The sequence below is a fragment of the Triplophysa dalaica genome, chromosome 4 (genome assembly GCF_015846415.1).
Source record: "Triplophysa dalaica isolate WHDGS20190420 chromosome 4, ASM1584641v1, whole genome shotgun sequence".
Taxonomy (NCBI): Eukaryota; Metazoa; Chordata; class Actinopteri; order Cypriniformes; family Nemacheilidae; genus Triplophysa; species Triplophysa dalaica.
The window spans coordinates 1,572,509-1,594,222 of record NC_079545.1 but is presented as its reverse complement, the minus strand read 5'-3'; the positions used below and the strand labels follow the sequence as shown (position 1 = coordinate 1,594,222).

Here is a 21,714-nt window from a genome sequence, read left to right as displayed (position 1 = left end):
GAACTGTTTGGTTACAAGCCTCCTACTAAATATCTTTGTGTTCATCAGAACAAAGACATTTATACAAATTTGGAACAACTCAAAGCTGAGTAAATGAAAACAATTTTCTGTGAACTATCCCTTTAACACAAATAAATATCAAAACAAAATAGGAAAAAATATTAAAATATATTAAGTAATAATATATAACATATATGAAGAGTTTATTTGCAAAAAAATAGATTTTTATTATGTTGTCATGTTTTTATTGCGTTAGTTAGCTGTATTATATATTTACCAAAGGCAGACTTTGATCATAATCATTAAATGTACGTGACAGTATAAGTTGTGATTAAATATAGACAACAAAAGTGAATAAATAAAGCAGAAAAACAATAGTATAGAAATGGACGAATCTACACAACGGATACGTAAGATCTCATTTATGTGAGAATTAATTTATTGGAGTAATAACTTTCAATAGTGTCTAAAACAAGCCAATCAGCGGTCGGGCTTTGTGCATAGAGTCGTGAACCTTTGCGCATGCGCAATTGGAGGGTAATAAACGAAATGCGCAGTTAAGTTGATGTAATGTTAAATTGTTGGTCAGAAATATCTCGATATATTGTGATCCTTCCGATTTATACAGGATAAATCAGTCTTCCCGTATTTACGCAAATGGTACTTGGTCCCGTATGACTGAAAAAGCGTCCCGGGTGAGTTGTAAATAGTTCAGGTTAATTTTATTTGTATAGCACATTTACAACAGTCACCAGGCTGACCAATGTGCTTTACTGAAGAGCAAGATTAAACCACATACACAAACAGACCAGACAAAAATCTAATAACAGCCCGTTATAAATATGGCCGCCGAGCGCGGAGACTTGTTCGTTTTAGGGACTTTGGTACAGTTTAGTTTTTCTGTCACAGCGCCGCCTCCAAAATACGTCATCTCTGTGCGCGGATCACATGGAATGAGCTACATGACGTAGAAAATAATAGTCTTACAGAAAGATGTGTGTAATCTAACGTTTTTAACAGTAGTATGTAATCTTCAAAGTTGACGAATATTACATTGATCTTTAATCTCTCTGGTTTTTAAAATCATCTGGATGATCGGACTTTATCTCACAGTCATCGGCACTGTTTTTATAATCTACTGGACACGTGCTTCTACAAATCCAGCAGCTCGAGTGTAAAGGAGACGCCAGAAACACTGAGGTGTGTAACGTTAGAGTTGCTTTTATCTTATTACAGTAACACTCAGTCATGAGTGGACACGAGACGCGTGGGAACTTACACCTCACTGTTTACTATAGTGAACTGTTGTTAATTAAAGTTTAATAATTACAACACGTTGTCAACGCTAGTATCTGGGAATTGAAGTATAGTTTACAATAGTAATAATAAAGTAACAGACAGTGATTTTTTACGTGTAGTCAGACAACTAGAAGAACTAAACGCGGTATTATAAATAGTTATAACCTCTAATGATTTCCATTAGAAATGCCATTATGAACCACCAGGTGTTTAACATTGAAACGTTACGTGATCTTATTACAGCTCCAATCCACCAGATATCATCATCGGACGCGCGCGCGACTGTCCCCCAGTTAACTTTCAGTTCTTGTTTTGCTAGTGTCTAATAATATATGACTATTTATATTGATATCTTTTGTATCGTTATTTTACTGTAAAGTTATTGTATTAAATAATGATTTTTTGTTTCATGTTCATTTAATTAAATACACAATTTGTTGAGGGGGTCCAGTATTTTGTAGCATTTAAACAAACCGTATTGTACATTGACATCTAGCGGTTGAGTTTGGTATCGCAGTCTAAATACAATATATTGGAGAGGCGAGTTTAGCCAAGTAACGGTTCTTCTCAGTTTCTTTTTGTAAGAAATAATCTACAGAGTCCCTCTATTGTTTGTCAATGTCAACAGTAAGTTTAGTTGCTGTCACAAAAGTGCACATGTGCAGTAACTATATAACCGTCTATAGAAGAGACTTACAGAGAGCATTATGGTTTCCAATGCAATACTATTCCCATTATAACCATTAAATCCATCAGATGGTTTTGGTTGTTGTTGTTTTTATATCACAGCATGTCCTGTGAAAATAAGATCACCGTGTCAGACCTTCAATGTTTTGTTCAATAATTGCATAACCACAGAGTCGTATGAATAAGGTTTTGTTATATTTTTTACAGTGAAGGTGTAAAGGCGACTTCAGAGATGGCTGTTAGTGCTGAAAAGGAGTTTGCCATGGATAATGAAGTCATCAGTGCCAGTGAAGATGAGGTCACATTGCTTTACTATTTAATCACGTTCAAGAGTGTGAGAATCACACAAATGAGTTTGAACTCATTAATATCTCGATGTCGAAAAATATCAATGTCGTTTTTTCACAGGAAGGCAGTGACAATGAGAGGAAACACAACAAGCTTCTACAAGCCATCAGTTCTCTGGGTGGAAAGAGAAGGTATCTTGAAAATCCATGACAAAATATACATTACAATTTTTACCGTATACAGTAGAAAACGTTGCTCATGTCTTTGCACCGCTTCTCGTTCATCCAAGGAAAAACCAGACCGAGCGTTCTGAAGCAAGTCTGCAGGTCTCCGAGTTCTTCGTCAGTGCGGAGGGTAAGCACAGAACCACGCGTCACAATCTAGATTCACTTTACATCTCAGACTCAAGTAAAAGATGTTCTGTTCCATAGGTGCTGGAGACAAAGTCGGCCTGTCGGACCTGCTGGGAACTGTGGAAAAGACCACAGGAGCCACTAAAACCAAGAAACAGCTGAGGAACCTGCAGAACAGAAATGAGACGCTGGAGCTCCCGCTTAACAAAGAGCAGACAGAGAAGGTCTTCAGACACTCGCTTCTGTTCTTTTGTCACTGGATTCATTCATCGCATCAGGATTTATTTAGCCGCAGAAAAAACCTGCATGCATTATTTGAGTTTTTATAAATGTGAGTTTTCTCTGGGTTGTGACAGATTCAGAGAAGCGTAGCGTATGAGAAAAGCGCCAAAGAAGTGACAAACTGGCAGAGCATCGTCATCCAGAACCAGAAAGCAGAACAATTGGTGTTTCCTCTGAACCAGGAGCCCTCGGGACCCAAACGGGTGGAGCAGGTGGTGGCCGGATGGAAGGTGGGGATTCAACTTTTGTGTTTGCGTTTTAGAAGTTTAAATTGGGAAATTTGCTTCGGATTTCATTTGCACTGGTTGTTGACTTATTGTATCGTGTGCATGTTGTTGGCCAGGCTGAAACGGCTCTCGAACAAGAGATTTTTCGACTCCTGCATATGAACAAGCAGCCGGTTCTTGACCCCGTCCTGACTGCGGTGGAGGAGGCATCTCTGATGGCCATGAGTCTGGAGGAGGTGTGCACAATCTTTCAGTAAGACTTTCATTGTTCACGTGTTTGAGCTCATTGTGAATGAAGGACTTCACTTCATGTATGTGCAGGCTACTATTCGTCGCGCCGAGCTGCAGAAGGCCCGAGCTCTGCACTCGTACTACGAGGCCAAAGCCAAAAGAGAAAAGAAAATCAAGAGCAAAAAGTGAGTTACAACAGCATTCACAGGTGACTGAAGAGGCAAATGAACGAAGAGCTTTCGTTGTGTTCTGCTTTTCTTTAAAAGATCGATTTCGTGTCTCTACAGATATCACAGGATTCAGAAGAAAGCCAAGCGAAAGGAGTTTCTCAAACAGTTTGAAGAGCGGATGACGACAGACCCCACGGGAGCTCTGGAGGACCTAAAGAAGATGGAGATGTCCAGGATGGAGGTGTGTGGGCACTTTACAAGCCGTCCGTGTGTTTATTTCTTCTCTCAAAAACAAATTGAGACTTTTGAGGAAAGCTTACCAGGGTTCTTCTCCAAATAATGCACTTCAACGTGGGGCCGTTGGTTACGGTTGAAAACGGTCACACATGACGCAAGCGCAAGTTCTGCCCCAGTGTGTACGAGTGTGGAGAATGAAGATCGTTCAAAAGTTCTTGGATGTTCATTGACATGTCTTTGCGAAGGATTATTGTCCGTTTGTGTGCATCTCAGGGATGTTTAAATCAGTGTTGGGTGTAACTAGTGACTGTAATTAATGACTTTTCCCTTTAAAAGTAAAGTAAGGGATTACTCTTATTTTTTGGTAATTTAACTACAGTTACTTCTGATTATATTAAACCAAATGCTGTTTTAATGTATACAATAGTTTAATATGCAAACGTTAACGTATCTTTCTCACATTTGTAATATAAGTCGTTTAAAGGGGTCATATGACATGGCTTAAACGAATATTATGGTAAACACGATTTTAGGTTTAAAAATACTGTATTTTCCACAAACCATGCATGTTTGTATTTCCTCTTTGCTTCGCTTCTAAACATGCAGATTTTATACAAAGTTCATGGCTCTGAAAAGCGAGGTTTTTTATGATTTGCCAGTTAGTTCTCCAGTGCGTAGTGATTGGTGCAATACTGCAAACGCCTCTTAACATATTTGAATGTCAGGTTCCTATTCAATTGTACTGACAGGTACACCACCTTACTTGCGTAAACATTTGGACAGTCTTAGTTTACTCATACCACAAACTGATGTAGATTTGTGGGGGTGTTGTTACTCGAGGCCTTGCAGGCAGGTCTGGATGAGCATTCACTTTTAGATATAATGCATCTTTTGTTCAAACACTTAAATTGAAAAAAAAAAATCTCGCCTTCAAATTGAGTGTGCTGTCCAGTGTCTGGTCGTCCTACTGGGCGGTGTGCGGTTGACCTCAGCTGATTCGGTCACTGGGCTAGATAGTTGGATTTTCATTCAAGTTGAACCAATAAGTACATTTATAGTCACTTCACTCAAAGAGACTAAGTCAAGAGGTAGATCAAATCACCATAATGCATGGTTTTGAATTCATGACAAATCATCAAACATAACCCAACATCATTTTCTCTTTTATAGGGTCTCCGTTATACAAAGGGCTCTTGTCCCAGGATATACATCCCTCATTTGGGCACCACACATCGTCATATACATTTTCCACTCAAACAAATACAGCATACAGACAACACATTTTTATCACAGAGAGGGTAAGATCTCGGGTCTTTGGCCGTTGACATCTGTTTACCCCCATTAATGAACATATAGATGGGGAAGGCTTCACACCCACCACTACGGTCCACTGCACGAGCTGCTAACCGCTGACCTCTTCACACTCATCTTTCTAAGCGGAGGTGTCAAACAATAGCTTGCAACTATCTGTATGTTGCAAAAGTATAAGCATCATCACAGAATACAATTCAAATCAACAGCCAGCGCTAAGTCTTCAGGCGAGTTAACCTCAGCTGTGGTCTCTTCTAAAGTAGAGCAAAGTTTATCTTCCATGACCTCGAACAGTCAAATCATGCGTGTCATACTTTATGGGTTCATGGTGAAAGAACATATACAAATTCTTTCTCAGTCCCTTTTAAGCATGTGCATCTTACATTTTCAGAGTAACTCACCCAACACTGGTTTAAATCTTTGAAAATGTATTCTCACGTGAGCTTTCCAATGTGATTGCGTCATACTGAATTCATGGATGTGCATCACCGAGGCAGTGCAAGCTGTGTATTTATCTTTAAAAAAATATAACTTTTTGGGGCTGTGACCCATCCTTTCGCTAGACACCACACGTATTCTTCGGCTGATGTTGTGAAGAGGCTTTCAAAGCTTGAAATTTGGACCTTGACCATCAGCCCCCAGTTGAAGTGCATTATATGGAAAATAACACGGTTTTCGACTGAAGAAATAAACACACAGACAGCTTGGATGATCGAATTATCACGACATTTTAATTTTAAAGCGAACTGCTTCTTTAAGAAATCCCTGAGAGAGATTGAATAAAAGAATGTCACTCATGTTTCTCCGTGTCATCCAAACAGGAGCGCATGTCTCTGAAACATCAAAACAGCGGCAAGTGGGCCAAATCCAAAGCCATCATGGCCAAATACGACGATTCGGTGAGAATTCAATTTCACAATCAGAGAAAAAGAGATTTTTTTTGCTGACGTTTGAGCTAGTTTTAATGTCGCCTTTGCGTCTTATTTCTTGAGGCCCGTAAAGCCATGCAGGAGCAGTTACAGATCAACAAAGATCTGACCCAGAAGATCGTGACCGTCTCTGACGACGAGCACGAAACTCCAGAAGAATCTGAGACGGTTCCTGATTTTGTCAATGAGGTTGAGCCCATCACTGACTCCGTCAATCCCTGGATGAGAAGCAGAATTCCACAAGAAGAGCCTGAGATCAGCTGCATCACACCAGACAAACCTCAAACATCGGAGGAAGAGGAGGAGGAGGAGAAGGAGGAGAAGAATGAGGAAGAGGAACTTCTCGCAGAATTCCAGAGAAGAAGGACGTTGAGACAGACCGAAGACGATGACTTGATTCCCACAGCAGCAGAAGAACAAAGTACGAGAGCAAACCGAACGTTAAATTACGCCATTGTTTACTCGCACGAATTCTGTATGAATGAAAGAATTCTGCTTTACAACGAGTAAATGACCCCGTGATGATTTAGAAGTAATATTGATGTTTTTTTGCTCTTTTAGTAGTCAACACATGTGAGGTGTCGAGAGAAGAGGTGGTTGGCGAAGGCACGGTGGAGATTTCCGACAGTGATGAGAATGACAGTGAAGAGGAAGAGGAGGAGGACGTTTCTCAGTTCAACACACTTTTCAAACTCATGAGCAGCGAGAAGACGCACGAGAGTCCGGCTCCGACACAGGACCAACAAGAAGATGAAGAACAGCTGGATGAAGGACAGCTTCGGGTCAGAAACATGGAAGACCTGGAGGGGTTGGAAGTTTCGGACCCTCGGCCCGGGACCGCCGCACCCCTGTCAATGCCTCAACCCACAGCTTCTGAGCCGACGGCGAAAAAGAGCAAACGAGAAATCGACCTCAGTGAAGTTCTCACCAAAGAGGCCAAAACCATCAAAGTGGCCATGACGCCGACTGTGGTGGAGGATGAAGTGAGTGACGGAGGTTAACTGGAATACAAAAAGAAGTGAAATGAAAAATAAAAGGTCTTACTGTGTTTTGTTTGTTTGTTAGGAGCATGAGGAGCAGATCTCCATCATCAAGGAGGCGTTTGCTGGCGATGATGTCATCTCGGATTTCCTGATAGATAAGAGGAAACAGGAAGAGGCCGGACGCCCCAAAGTAGTGGACCTGACGCTGCCCGGCTGGGGGGAGTGGGGCGGCGTGGGTGTCAAACCGTCACAGCACAAACGCAAAAGGTTTTTTTATCTTAACTTCATATTTATTCTTATAGTGATTGTCAGGGTTAGATGTTTTAGCAGTGGAGATATTGAAGTTAAAAAACAAAAAGCTGGTATTGTTTTATCTTTAACTCGAAAGCAAACATTTTAACTCTAAACAAAAATCTGAAAGGTTTTTTCTTTTCTTTGTTTCTAGATTTAGGAAGAAAATGGCTCCACCACCTTCCAGAAAGGACCAGAAACTGCCTGATGTCATCATTTCAGAGAAGAGAAATTCATCCATAGCCACCCATCAGGTAACCAATCACATCGACTGTCATTCAAAACATCTCAATGATTTTATAGTACTGTTCTGGCATTGAGAATGAGAATGCATTGTACTGTTTGAATTAAGGTAGCAAACTCGATGCAGAATAAAAATGCGAGTTAAAGGACACAGAATTTAAATAATAAATGCTTACTTGACAAAAAGTGTGCTTGTATTTTGACCTAGGCTTACAAAATAGAATCGTTCAACAGAAAATGTAAGTAGGGCAGCAGGATTAGTGGACAACAAACCCTGCATGATTTGGTGTTTGGCAGTGGGTTTTTATTTGGGAAATGCTGCTGCATCTGAACACCAGAGGGCGCTCTCGTGCACAAACTCCACAACACACCAGAAAATGCCATCTTTCTGTCTTTTTAAATGCCATCTTTCTATCACTGTTCTTCAAGCCATGATAATAAATGATATTTAAAATGTTGATGTTTGACACGTGTTTCTCTTTCAAGTGCACATAATAAGCATCATAAGTCATGGTGTATTATGTACTGATCACAGAGCCGTGCTTCACAAAGAAGCTGCACATAAAAACATAATCGGTGCTTTGTCAAGATCCTCTTTAGCACGATTTTTATGGAAAGTGCATCAAAACAATTCATACACATTTTGTTCAACCGTTATTTCTCTTTTTCTTTCACAGGTCAGTCATCTGCCGTTCCCCTTTCAGAACTCGACACAGTTTGAGTCCTGCATCCGAACTCCCGTCGGCCAGTCGTGGAACACGCAGACCGCCGTGAAGAAGATGACCATGCCGAAGGTGGTCACTAAAGCGGGTGCCATCATTGAACCTCTGGTGAAAGAAGACTACATTAAACATAAAAGCACCAAACCGGCGGGCAAAGGCCCCGCCATCTTACTGAACGACAAGAGAGGAGCCAAAGACGGCAAACCTTCACACAAAAATAAAGGGAGGGATTCACAGAAGAGACGGAGAAACAAACCCTGATCATATTGTCATGTAACTAAAGATTTGAATGAAAGACACTTTTAGAATTAAAAGTCAAAACAAAAAGATCTTGTGTGCAGAGTTCTTTTCACATGAATAAAAAAACTAAATTCACACATTTACTCTTTTCCAGAGTAAATGTCCAAAAAAGTCATGATGAAAATTTGTCATTTAAAACACACTTAGTGGAAACATTACTTTTATTCAATTTTTGTGCAGCACATTCACTTTGTTATTGTTACTAAACTGCTTTCGTAACGCTATGTTTACACATTCCAAATGCATCTTTTTTTAATAATTTATCTTGCAAATCATTTTGTAGTTTTGTAAGCCGAGCCTGTGGCTTGAACCTAAACATCCTGTCGTATAAACGTAATGTTTTGTAATATAATGTGCCTATATTATAACATGGCGTCTTGAAGCCAGCATGACTTAAATGTCTGAATGCATTTGGTGCCGTGATATATCCGTGTCAACATTATGAATAAGAAATGTGTCAACTGTGGGTTGTAGAGATTAAAGTGTTCCATAAATGACGGTCTTAAAGAAGGACATTTCCAAAGGTCACTTGTCCACACACCGTCTACACATCATGCAGTGATCCAGCACGAGTCCTACTGGAAAATTGAGATTTTATATGCATGTTTTGATCATGACAGAGGACGCCTTTGTCCCAATGTCCAGATCAATGACAGATTCCTGAAACTGCCCCTCACCTGACACCATGTGAGTAGTTGACGCAGGGGAGGGACGGATGGTCCCGCTGACATACATCAGCCATGCCTCTGTGACTCAGCAAAAGCGCCTTTCAAAAGTCGATTGTCCGGCGTGAGTTCATGAGAACGTGTTTCAGTTAGTTTGTATTGGACCTTCTGATTGTGTGTGAGGCAAAAATGGACGGCACACTCTTGGGGTTTGTCATACTGCAGGTTTTCACTTTTGCTAGTTGTTTTCCAAATGGGGCGCCGACTTCTACATGTGTGGATATGATGCCGAGGCACACCGGTGTACAACCACAGCCAACAACTGCTCCATATACAATCCACACCGGCAGCACCAGTTTCCAGACTGGCAAACCAATCACAGGTAGGGGAGGCCTCTTTATAACCATTTTATTATTTATAGATAAATAGTATAATGAAATCCTTCAAACCCATATTCAAAAAGATGTCACCTCATACTGAGCTGTTTGTGGGCACTTGGAAAAATAACCATTATACTTTACTCAAAAGTAAAAATGTGTTTCAGGAACTTAAAATAATTAAGTCAGCAGAACATTTTCATAAAATGATGTTAACGTGACTTAATGTGTTTGATTATTTTGAGCATTTGGGTTTAGCTATGTTGAAGGTTGCGCGGTCACAGCTTTAACACGTCAACTCCATCACCCCAGTGTGATCATTTCTGTTAATAGTTAATCTTTGCATTCTGTTTTGTTTACCAAGGCAGCTTCAAGAGAGGAGAAATGGTTAAGATGTGTCATTGAATGTGTCAATACATTCAGGTTTTATGTATGTATAACTACCGCAAAACCTTCAAAATAGTTAAACCCAAATGCTCAAAATAATCAAACACAATGAGTCACGTTAACATCATTTTATAAAAATGTTCTGCTCATTTAAAGATTTGAAGTTCCTGAAACACATTTTAATTTGAGTAAAGTATAATGATGATTTTTGATTAACTTGTGGTTTTGACTAAAACAAAAACAACAAATTTGTTCCTCGTTCAGTTGACTTAATTTAAAGATGTATATTCATCACAATCGGTCGAGAAGGATTTCCAATTCCCAGCATGCTTTGCGTCAGACTACATTAGGAGAGTACATTTTAAATCTGATTATTTTATGTGTATTTCAGTTAAAGTTAAAGACTTTGATATTTAGAAGAGTTTGACGTATTTTTCAGTTTTGGTATTTGGTTTATGCATATTAAGACAAAGAAATAAAATTGAGTTTAGTTAACTTAAAATACATCTCTGTGTTTTTATTTTTTCAGTTCAGTCTGCTTAATTTCACGAGAAGGATGAATGAAATATTTAGGTCACACTAAGACTTATTAACAACTTTAATTTAACATTAATGAAAAGTTAAAAGTACTGAAACCAAGAACCACTAAAACTCATAAAATTGGAGACAACGAGTTGAATGTTGGCAGGCTTGTTATTATGGAAGAATGTTTTAAGATTCATGTAGGACATGCATTTAAAATAATTCTAATGATTTTTTCCCAAATATGGCTGTTCACAACTAGACCGTCAGTTGATTTGTTTGTTATCAGTTGTCATTAAAGGGCCGGATTATCGTGGTGTGCTGCTGGAGGCTCGATCCGGCTCTGACACTACAGCAATAGGAACCTGGCAGACGCCTCCAGCCAACACAAAGTTTCTGGAGGTTATGCTCGACTGAGCTTCTCTTGTACCTGTATTCTTTCAGTAAATCACAATATTGCGCAAATGTGCGTAATGCAATATGCATTTCCAATTGATCTCTTAACCCCAATAAGACAAAACACTCAGCTGTGCGTTTACATAAATGCATGATTCTTATATTGTTGTATACAATGTTGTTGATTTCCATCTGAAAGTCACATGTTTGTGTTTTCCAGTGTGCAGGAAACCTGCAGGGTGCGATTACTCACGCCAACACTAACATTAAAGACAACTCCACCGTCTACACCTGGACTCCACCTGCCACAGCCAACAGTGTTTACTTTGTGTAAGAGTGATCAATGACCAACCTAAATCACCTCGTTTCAAACCTGTAGTCTTTTGTTCTTCTTTAGTACACAACGGAAGATATTTGGAAGAATGTTGATAATCTAACAACGCTGAATCCCATTGACTTCCATCGTAGGAACACAAAACCACTGAGACATTTCTCTAAATATCTTCTTTGGTGTTCCACAGAAGAAAGAGTCACATGTTTACAACCACATGAGAGTGAATAAATTAAGAAAGAAAAAAAATGTAGGCTTAAATATTTATGATCTTCTTCTTTAGCGCGACTGTGGCGCAGCAGCGTACTGTATACTGGCTGAACGTGAGGTCAGCGAATCTGATCAAAGGTGAGGAAACACAGACGCAAATAGTTCAACTTTTTGGTTTCATGCAACTCATGTCAAAAACAGCTCATCGATGACATTTTCTACGATCTTTTTATGTTGTAACGTTCAGGTAACGGAGGAGGAACGTCGCTTGACGTCCATGATAGTGCAGAATCGCTGAAAGTCATCCCTGCCCTGCTTCTCGTCGTCCTGCTTCAATGTGTAGTTGAGTAAGAATCCTGATACTGATCTTCTAGTTGAAGAAGATCCATGCCGAGTAAAGCATACTAGCGCAACTATCAAATATTAAGTCAACATTAAATATTAACACAATCTTTTATTTACCTGATACTTTATACACATTGCCCGCAGGTTTCAATGCTTTTCTTCAGGCCAAATAAATATTTTTGTGTATGTCCTTATCATATATCTGACGTGTTAACCTAGATCTTAACATCATTTATTGAAGGAGACATTTCGGAGACAAAGCTTGATGTATTATTTGTATATTATTCATTTTTTAGAAAAAAGCAGCCATTACTGTTCTGCATCTATAAAGCAATATCTCAACCGAAGTGCATTCTGGGAAGCGTTTTAAACTGTTCAATTTGTTCCCAGGTATTACATTTGTTGTAATGTATGTTGTGCACTTGGTTACTATACTGTATCATTTACCTCAAGTGTTCAAAAAAGATTTAATAAACATATCAGGAAAGGAAATGTTTTCAGTGTCTTTAATATCACGCATCTCTCGCTCACACCCATTTTGTATAAAGTAACAAAGTTTAAGTGGACGTTTACTGCCACAGGGGTAAAAAGCATCCAATTATTGTCCTATGACAGCTATTCAACTTTGTTCTGAGAAAAATCATTTCATCAACAAGTTCACAAATATTATTTTTTGCAGCGTCTTTGGAGTAAATTCACTCATACTTAAAGGAAGAGTTCATTCAAAAAGAAACACTCTCATAATTTCCCTCATATGACTTTCTACTTATTGTGCTTTTCACACTTTGAATTGCAGCAAAGCAGCTGTCAGAGTAAAAACTTGGTAAAAAGAAAACGGCATGTTAAATGCACATAGAACCTTAAAAGTGACATGAAGTAGAAAAAGTACAGAAAATCAAATACATACATAAATACACAGGTATATACAGTGCTTTGCAATAGTATTCATCCCCCTTCATTTCTTTTAAACATTTTGCTATGCTGCTGCCTTAAACTACTTTAAATGATTATTTTGCATTAATCCATAACTCCATTATAATGTCTAAACAAAAAACCGATTTGTGATTTAGAACTTTTATTAAAAATTAAAAAAAGTACATTGCATAAGTAGTCATACCCTTAACTCAGTAGTTGGTTAAAGCACATTGACAGACTCAGCTTGAGTCTGGACACTCGGCAATGAAGCCCAGATTGGTGGAGGGTCCTTCTGTAAATTTCTCCCATCTACATATACGCTCACCTTAAGGATTATTAGGAACACCATACTAATACTGTGTTTGACCCCCTTTCGCCTTCAGAACTGCCTTAATTCTAAGTGGCATTGATTCAACAAGCTGCTGAAAGCATTCTATAGAAATGTTGGCCCATATTGATAGAATAGCATCTTGCAGTTGATGGAGATTTGTGGGATGCACGAAGCTCCCGTTCCACCACATCCCAAAGATGCTCTATTGGGTTGAGATCTGGTGACTGTGGGGGCCATTTTAGTACAGTGAACTCATTGTCATGTTCAAGAAACCAATTTGAAATGATTGGAGCTTTGTGACATGGTGGATTATCCTGCTGGAAGTAGCCATCAGAGGATGGGTACATGGTGGTCATAAAGGGATGGACATGGTCAGAAACAATGCTCAGGTAGGCTGTGGCATTTAGACGATTAGGGTTAGGGTTTGTGCCAAGAAAACAACCCCCACACCATTACACCACCACCATAATTGCATTAATGAGAAATTGAACAGGTGTTCCTAATAATCCTTTAGGTGAGTGTATGATCATGGAGCTTAACCAGAATAATCATCATCTCCTCGGTCTCCGCTCTAAACAAGACCCTTCTCCATCGATGGCTCACTTTGGACTGGAGGTCAGCTCAAGTAAGAGATCTGGTGCTTCCAAACCTCATTCATTACTCTTTCCACGCCATTGACGAGTTATCTCGTCATTTAAAAAATCAACCGTTCTGAGTCTTATCTGGGTGGAGTCTTTGACCAAAAAATGTTTATCAGCTGTTTAATCAAAGTGAGGCATTTTTGAAGAAGCCTACCCACATCTAAAGGTGTGATAAAAAAAGAGTAGGAAAAGAGTTAAGGATTAATGGAGGCTACATGCTTCTGTGAACCTTCAGTACAGCAGATTGTTTTTCAGAAGTCTTCCCCAGATCTGTTTCTTGATACAATCCTGTCTCAGAGCTCTACCGGCTGTTCTTTTGAACTCTTGTCTTGGTTTTTACTTTGATATGCATTTTCAGATGTTGCATCTTTTATTGAGAGGTATTTGGCGCTCCAAATCATACTTATTCAAGTGAATTTGCCACAAGTTAACTCCACTCGAGGTGTAGAAAGATCAACAAGCAAATCTGATGCTTCTGAACTACATTTCAAGTGTCCCAGAAAAGGGTTTGAGTACTCATGCAATGTAGGCTACTGATTTCAGTTTAATTGTTATTTAGTTGTCACAAATCAGTTTTCTTTTTTTGTCATTATAAGTGTAGATTAATGTATTTCTATTTATTTAAAGTGGTTTAAGATATGGTAAAAACAAAACAAAATTTGAATGAAATGAAAGGGGATACATTTGCAAGGCACTGTATATATATACATAAATAGGCATTATATATCACGTTACATTAAAGAGTATAAAATACATGTTATCATTGCAAGTTTTACAAAGGATGAGGTAGAGATACTATAGATATATAACCAACAAATTAAAAGAGATTTTGCAATAATATCAAAGATTGCACTATAATATCACTCAATAAATCAATTAAAGAAAAAATGTCGAGATTTTAGCAGCATCTAGTGGATCTATTACTCCCCTGACGTCTCTGTCTTTCTTCAGTTTAACACAAACAAATAATTGTAAATAAAAATGCCATTGTGTTTTATTCTTATTTATAAATTAAGTTTATGTGGCAATATACTTCAGATTTTGTCAAACGTGACGTCACATCGATAACATTGCCTATCGAAACATCTTGTTCAAGGTAAAAATATATTATCATGATATTTTAATCTAACATGTTCTCAAAGTCTTCTAAGAATTTCCTTCACACATGAGTCACTAGTCAGATACATTACAGGTTTAAACAGGTTTTCCTTCAAAGGATTAAATGACCTTCCTGAGCTCATCGTACAGAACCAGCATGAAGGCTCCGCCCATTCCTCGCAGCACATTAGACAAGGCACCTTTGTAGAAAACCTTCCCGCCTTCATCACGAGCCATCTTCTTCCAGCAGTCGATCGTGCCGCTGTACATGATGTCAGCTAATAATAGAAAACAGTTCAATAGTATTTCATTTGGTAGACGTCATGGATTTGAACCCATAGGGAAAAGGTGGTGGATGCAATATAAAAGAAATGTGTTTATTGTACCTCCTTTGCATCCAGACTGCATCATCATACGCCGACGGACCGTGTCAAAGGGATACGACAGGAACCCGGAGACAACCGTGACGGTCTGAGCGATCATCCAGCTCACCATGATGTGCGTGTTTTTGGGGTCAGGCAACATTCCTGCAAAACACAAACAACAGTTGAACTGAGCATTGGCCAGAATGAGAACACAACACCGATCTGAGCCGATCAACACAACCCACCTTTGGCCGTGTCATAGACGCCGAAGTACGCCGCTCTGTAGATAATGATGCCCTGCACGGACACATTGAAGCCCTGATACAAGCCCTTCAGACCATCAGACTTGAAGATCTGCGCTAAACAGTTGCCGAGTCCCGAGAACTCTCTCCCCGCACCGGCTTTGCCAACATCAGCAGCCAAACGGGTTCTGGCGAAGTCCAGCGGGTAGACGAAACACAGAGACGTGGCTCCGGCCGCTCCACCAGAGGCCAGGTTACCGGCGAAATACCTCCAGAACTGAGTGTGCTTGTCAACGCCGTCCAGGAACACCTTCTTGTACTTGTCCTTGAAAGCAAAGTTGAGGGCCTGTGTGGGGAAATATCTGATGACGTTGGCCAAGTTCCCTCTCCAGAACGACAGGAATCCCTGCTCCTTAGGAATGCGCACTACACAGTCAATAATACCTTTGTAGTGTTTGTCCGGCGTGATCTCTTTGCTGGCGTGCTGGACCTGTCAGACATGAAAAGATACTTTAATCCTCCATCTTAGGTTGTTTATACTTTGGGTCCGTTATCCTAAAGAATAAGCAGAACAACACGGGGTCTTTTGTTGTGACCCCTGTTCCTAAAGCCCACCCACACTTCAGACACCAGAATGAAAAAAACAATCAGTGTTACGTAACTATTCATCAGCCCTCCAATACAGATCCATCATGGACAACTAGTTTCGACAACTACATGACGTGTAAACCAGCAGGAGGCTCTACGCAGGTGACACTAGTGTCATGTCCCCTTCACCTGTCAGACATGAAAAGATACCACAAACCTCCAGCTTAGGTCGTCATAAGCACAACATTTGTTTCTCTTTATAAACAGATCTTTGGTTGTGACCTTGTACCCCCGAAGAGAAACCAGGATTGAAAAGAAACCACTCCAAAATGAAAGAGCAATCAGTGTGAGATAACTAGAGTCCTTTCATTTTATTTTAAGACAACGGCAGGATAACACAATAACTGCAGCTGTGTTTGACGTATAAAAGATGTAAAAATACATACATGTTAAAGTTTTGATTAAAGATTACCAAACAAAATAATGTCTGCGTGGCTTGACTCGAACGGATAAACTGTACACTGCAAAACAAGTCATCTGTGCTATTAATAGAGATAGTGTCAATGTTGATCTCATCTTATATTTTCTTCTGTGATTTCCAGTCCTTTGTGATCAGTTATTATCGTATTTTCTAGATTCTGCATGTAACTGTTGACTTCTACTGTAAATGACGAGTTTGGTTCCAAAAGGAGATAAATCTGTTTTTAAATGAAAAATAAAATCATGTTTTTATTATGTCTTCATGTTATTCTCGTGTTTTATTGTGTTAGAAATAGCAGTTTGATGATATAAATTGTAATGTACAATAAAAAACATGATTTTTGAACAGAGTTGCGTTTCTATGGTCTTTAAAAAAAAATTTGAACAATTTAAATCTACAAAACTGCAAGGTATACAGAACAAACAGCACATTGTTGCCATAAATAATAAATAAATCCAGGAAGAAATACAAATTGAGTAAACAAAAACAAACCAAAAAATAAAATAATAATAATTACAGAAAAAAATAAAAAAATTTAGACAGTTCATACAGGGGTTTAAGGGGAAAACTTTTCATAATTATTCAGTAAGACATTATTTTTTCCGTTCTTCAACAAAAACAGCGATTTAAGGAAAGAGTTTAGTTCCATGAGAAAATGTGCAGATTTAGGGTTTGACTTTGCGAATTTTTGTTTGTTAATAAAGAATTTTCCATATAGCATAACAAAATTCATCAGGTGTTCAAGAGCAATATCTTTTGCATATCTATGGTCTTTTTTTATATCTATGGTCTTCTCTAAAAGAGATCTCCCCATTACGTCACAAGGTGACCCCGCCCACCTGTCGCCCGGTGACAGCAGCAGGTCGTAACAGAGACGTTTCTGACAGCCTTATTTTAAAGAGCAAATTTACATTTATTTTATACAATATGACGCATTGCTATAGACTAAACAACCCAACAGTATAACAAATGAACATAAAAACATATAAATGTATATTAAGTAAAAATCAAAACATCATCTTCAATAGTAAAGCAGTCACAGAGATGACTTTTTTCTGAAGAAGGCACACTTAGTCACATTTTACTGGTGTTTAAATGTTTTTGACAGTCGTCACAGGCGCAGAATCAGATTTCACAGAGTAATGACAGGTGTAATGTCTCACTTCACGCCTCTAGTGACGTTACCTGCAGCAGCAGTTTGACCCTCTCGAGAGGAGCGACAGCGGTCTCTGTTATCGCGGCGGCGATTCCACCGGCAAGGAAATCCTTAGCGAACGACACCGCGGTTTCTCCCATCATCGTGACGTGCTCGGGATGTTCTTTACACTCACTAAACCCAACCAGCACCTTTCCTCAGAATGATCTCGACGACACATCCCACTTCATGTGCGCTGGGTTATTTTTCCAAGATCGCGAGAAACAACGGGAACTGGGATCTATCGTGCAGGTACGTTTGTTCTCTAGGGAGATGAAACCCGGTGCGTGTTTTCCTAAACTATCCGTCTCTCCAGACCTGACAATACGACAGCTGTGCTTCTCTGTATTAAAGTCTAACAACAAAATTAGATCATTATTTTTGAAAGCGAAAATTTCTACTCATTTTTTATATGAATAATTTATTTAATAATGTAGATTTCTCCTTATACATAAGTTAAGGATGTTACAAAATAAGAGTCTGTATCCTACCAAACCGTTTTGATTATTTAAAAATGATATTAAAACGCTTTTACTGAATCAATGCTCTCACTTTTTGTCTTGCGAAGATAACTGTACTTTCAAAGGATGTTGGTTTGATTATACATTTTACTTTCCATCTAAATTCCATTTTACAAATGTATGATTAATGCAAGCCTATTTTTAGACTACTTATCTGTTTAAAATGGACAAATATGTAGTGTATAAATCTAAAACCAAACTAAGCCATTTTCATTTCAAATAAATGTGTAAATAAGAAATTCTCTTATAATTTACTCACCCTCAGACCATCACAGATGTAAATGACTTTCTTCAGTCAGACACAAACAATTTGAAAATGCTATACAGGGCTCAAAATGACATTTTCCATAATAAAATGACAGAATCTAATAGACGTGTGTAGGTTTTTTCAGTAGAACGAGTTTATTCAAGTCAGAAGTAAAAACAGACTGGCGGGAGAACATATAAGGTGCTCAGTTTTGACTTCAAGTTACAACAGTGACCAGTGAGGGGAACTCTGTAGAGAAAAAAATAAACATTTCTTTCATACATGCATCATCTGCTACGGAACTAGCATCGGGAGAAGTCCAACCAGACGCTTTACAGGTTTGAACAGGTTTTCCAGCGGCGGTCGTTAAAGCTTAAATGACCTTCTTGAGCTCATCGTACAGAACCAGAACGAAGGCTCCACCCATTCCTCGCAGCACATTAGACAAGGCACCTTTGAAGAAAGCCTTCCCGCCTTCCTCACGAGCGATCTTCTTCCAGCAGTCGATCGTGCCGCTGTACATGATGTCAGCTAATAATAAAGTGAAAGCATAATTATATATAGGATATGTAAAAATGTGAGTTTAATGTGTTTATTTATTTGATATTTATTATAACAAATTTAGTAAACAAATTGGCATATTATTTACATTCAAAACTATATATTTTTAAAGGGACTTAGACACAGAATAATAAGAAAAAACATAATACAACAAAAATACAGACAATAAATCAACAAATAATCACAAAAAATGTTGTAACCAACTATATTATTAAATATAAAACATAGATAGGGGAAGATATGTTAATAATTTGTATTTATCAAAAAGATCTAATAGGATTCAAATATTTTGCTAATAAAAGCAAATTATTAATCAAAAAGCATTTTTGACCACCTCCTTCATAGTTTCCATACTTAACATCTATAAAAGACAGAATTTCAATGTGTTTATTGTACCTCCTTTGCGTCCAGACTGCATCATCATACGCCGACGGACCGTGTCAAAGGGATAAGATGCAAGACCGGCGACTGCAGTGACGGTCTGAGCGATCATCCAGCTCACCATGATGTGCGTGTTTTTGGGGTCAGGCAACATTCCTGCAAAACACAAACATCAGTTGAACTGAACATTGGCCAGAATGAGAACACAACACCGACCTGAGCCGATCAACACAACCCACCTTTGGCCGTGTCATAGACGCCGAAGTACGCCGCTCTGTAGATAATGATGCCCTGCACGGACACATTGAAGCCCTGATACAAGCCCTTCAGACCATCAGACTTGAAGATCTGCGCTAAACAGTTGCCGAGTCCCGAGAACTCTCTCCCCGCACCGGCTTTGCCAACATCAGCAGCCAAACGGGTTCTGGCGAAGTCCAGCGGGTAGACGAAACACAGAGACGTGGCTCCGGCCGCTCCACCAGAGGCCAGGTTACCGGCGAAATACCTCCAGAACTGAGTGTGCTTGTCAACGCCGTCCAGGAACACCTTCTTGTACTTGTCCTTGAAAGCAAAGTTGAGGGCCTGTGTGGGGAAATATCTGATGACGTTGGCCAAGTTCCCTCTCCAGAACGACAGGAATCCCTGCTCCTTAGGAATGCGCACTACACAGTCAATAATACCTTTGTAGTGTTTGTCCGGCGTGATCTGTTTGCTGGCGTGCTGGACCTGTCAGACATGAAAAGATACTTTAATCCTCCATTTTAGGTTGTTTATACTTTGGGTCTGTGATCCTACAGAATAAGCAGAACAACACGGGGTCTTTTGTTGTGACCCCTGTTCCTAAAGCCCACCCACACTTCAGACACCAGAATGAAAAAAACAATCAGTGTTACGTAACTATTCATCAGCCCTCCAATACAGATCCATCATGGACAACTAGTTTCGACAACTACATGACGTGTAAACCAGCAGGAGGCTCTACGCAGGTGACACTAGTGTCATGTCCCCTTCACCGGCTACACAGAGAACACTGGCTAGAGGACACTGTGTCCTTACATGATAGCATGTCACCTATAAAACTACACATAATATTACAAACAGAGGAAGATAAACAACAAACTTGGTTTACTTCCTCACTGCCTAAGGTTTTATTCCAGTAACCGGTTTTACCACGGTTTTTGCGGTCAAACCGGTGTAACGTTAATCACACTAATACAACATTAACCAAAGATGAACTAGTATTTGTAGAAAAAACACAAAGCCATAAAAACACCTTAGTACGCACAAACTAAGCGTAGTTTTACCACAGTCATCACACTTTATTTGTGTAGTATGACAACTTAGTTTGTTTTTATGAACAATCAAATATTGTAAATTGTTTTCATTAACCATGAAAGATTGTTATTATTGATGTATTTCTCCACAGTACTACATTTACCCAAACGATAAACATCGTGTAATGTCACTGCACGCCTCTCGTACCTGCAGCAGCAGTTTGACTCTCTCGATCGGAGCGACGGCGGTCTTAGAGATCGCGGCGGCGATTCCACCGGCCAGGAAATCCTTTGCGAACGATATCGCGGTTTCGTTCATCCTGATGTAACGCGGCTACTGTTCTTTACCCGAAACAAACCCGATGCCACCTGCTGCTGGTCAACAAACCCCGACAAAACGTCCCGATTTATGACTTTTACAAGATCGCGAGACACGACTGGAATGCTGTTCTATTGATACGTTTGTTCTTTGGGAGGAGAGAGAATGTAGGATATCCAACCAAAGTCCCTGTATGGACAGACACGTCACTCGACAGCCATATTTGCAACTCTTTCGGGGATACTTTTCTCTCATGCGATACACAGTCCCATCTACCTGAATGAGGGAAGAGCGTTATCTTTTAAATCGCTCGCTCATGTCGGAATGAAACGACTCATTTTTAACCAACTATCAAACATGATATAAATTGTCACATACAATATATTTCTTAAGCTTGAACTGCACTAAAAAGCACTATTTTATTTTGCTCTAGCTGATTCGCAGGCTTATGAACTTGTGTTTGACGATTGATGATTGGCTCGTTTTTTGACCTGAAGGCGGGACTTCCTTCGCAAGCGTGTTGCACTTTTCCCACATTCATCACAACGATTGTGCACCGTCAAACCCTTAATATCTTTAGTCTTTGGCCCCAACTCCTAATGTCATTGAAGAGTTTTGTGTTCCCGCAGGAAGGCAGAGAAATATTTATTAGTGTTCTTTTATTATCACAGTATACACGCCTTTTACTCTAATAAATACACACTTAACAATAAACACACTGAAATTAAAACGTTCACAAATCTCATCTGAACCATTCGAGCTCCATTAT

General features: G+C 39.2%; 4 protein-coding genes across 4 annotated transcripts; 2 read left to right on the top strand and 2 right to left on the bottom strand.

Moving 5' to 3' along the window:
* Positions 1–1,094: 1,094 nt before the first annotated feature.
* On the top strand, positions 1,095–8,611 carry si:dkey-251i10.3 (uncharacterized protein LOC553498 homolog). Its single transcript, XM_056747359.1, has 15 exons — positions 1,095–1,200; positions 2,194–2,284; positions 2,395–2,465; positions 2,564–2,628; positions 2,706–2,851; positions 2,984–3,139; positions 3,253–3,372; positions 3,458–3,552; positions 3,655–3,778; positions 5,907–5,984; positions 6,078–6,435; positions 6,576–6,997; positions 7,080–7,264; positions 7,443–7,542; positions 8,209–8,611. The coding sequence occupies exons 2-15, from the start codon at positions 2,219–2,221 to the stop codon at positions 8,512–8,514; spliced, it is 2,292 nt and encodes a 763-aa protein (XP_056603337.1). The 5' UTR covers positions 1,095–1,200; positions 2,194–2,218; the 3' UTR covers positions 8,515–8,611.
* Positions 8,612–9,218: 607 nt separating this feature from the next.
* On the top strand, positions 9,219–12,271 carry si:dkey-251i10.2 (uncharacterized protein LOC562682 homolog). The gene is made up of 5 exons (XM_056746674.1): positions 9,219–9,600; positions 10,794–10,906; positions 11,121–11,230; positions 11,515–11,579; positions 11,689–12,271. The coding sequence occupies exons 1-5, from the start codon at positions 9,408–9,410 to the stop codon at positions 11,790–11,792; spliced, it is 585 nt and encodes a 194-aa protein (XP_056602652.1). The 5' UTR covers positions 9,219–9,407; the 3' UTR covers positions 11,793–12,271.
* Positions 12,272–14,658: 2,387 nt separating this feature from the next.
* On the bottom strand, positions 14,659–17,784 carry LOC130419251 (ADP/ATP translocase 3-like). Its single transcript, XM_056745822.1, has 4 exons — positions 17,633–17,784; positions 15,382–15,868; positions 15,158–15,298; positions 14,659–15,049 (listed from the first exon to the last, which is right to left on the bottom strand). Exons 1-4 carry the CDS (start codon positions 17,744–17,746, stop codon positions 14,892–14,894), a joined length of 900 nt encoding a protein of 299 aa, XP_056601800.1. The 5' UTR covers positions 17,747–17,784; the 3' UTR covers positions 14,659–14,891.
* A 758-nt stretch (positions 17,785–18,542) lies between these two features.
* LOC130420053 (ADP/ATP translocase 2-like) lies at positions 18,543–21,151 on the bottom strand. The gene is made up of 4 exons (XM_056747124.1): positions 20,835–21,151; positions 19,592–20,078; positions 19,368–19,508; positions 18,543–18,941 (listed from the first exon to the last, which is right to left on the bottom strand). The coding sequence occupies exons 1-4, from the start codon at positions 20,943–20,945 to the stop codon at positions 18,784–18,786; spliced, it is 897 nt and encodes a 298-aa protein (XP_056603102.1). The 5' UTR covers positions 20,946–21,151; the 3' UTR covers positions 18,543–18,783.
* Between the last annotated feature and the right edge of the window lie 563 nt (positions 21,152–21,714).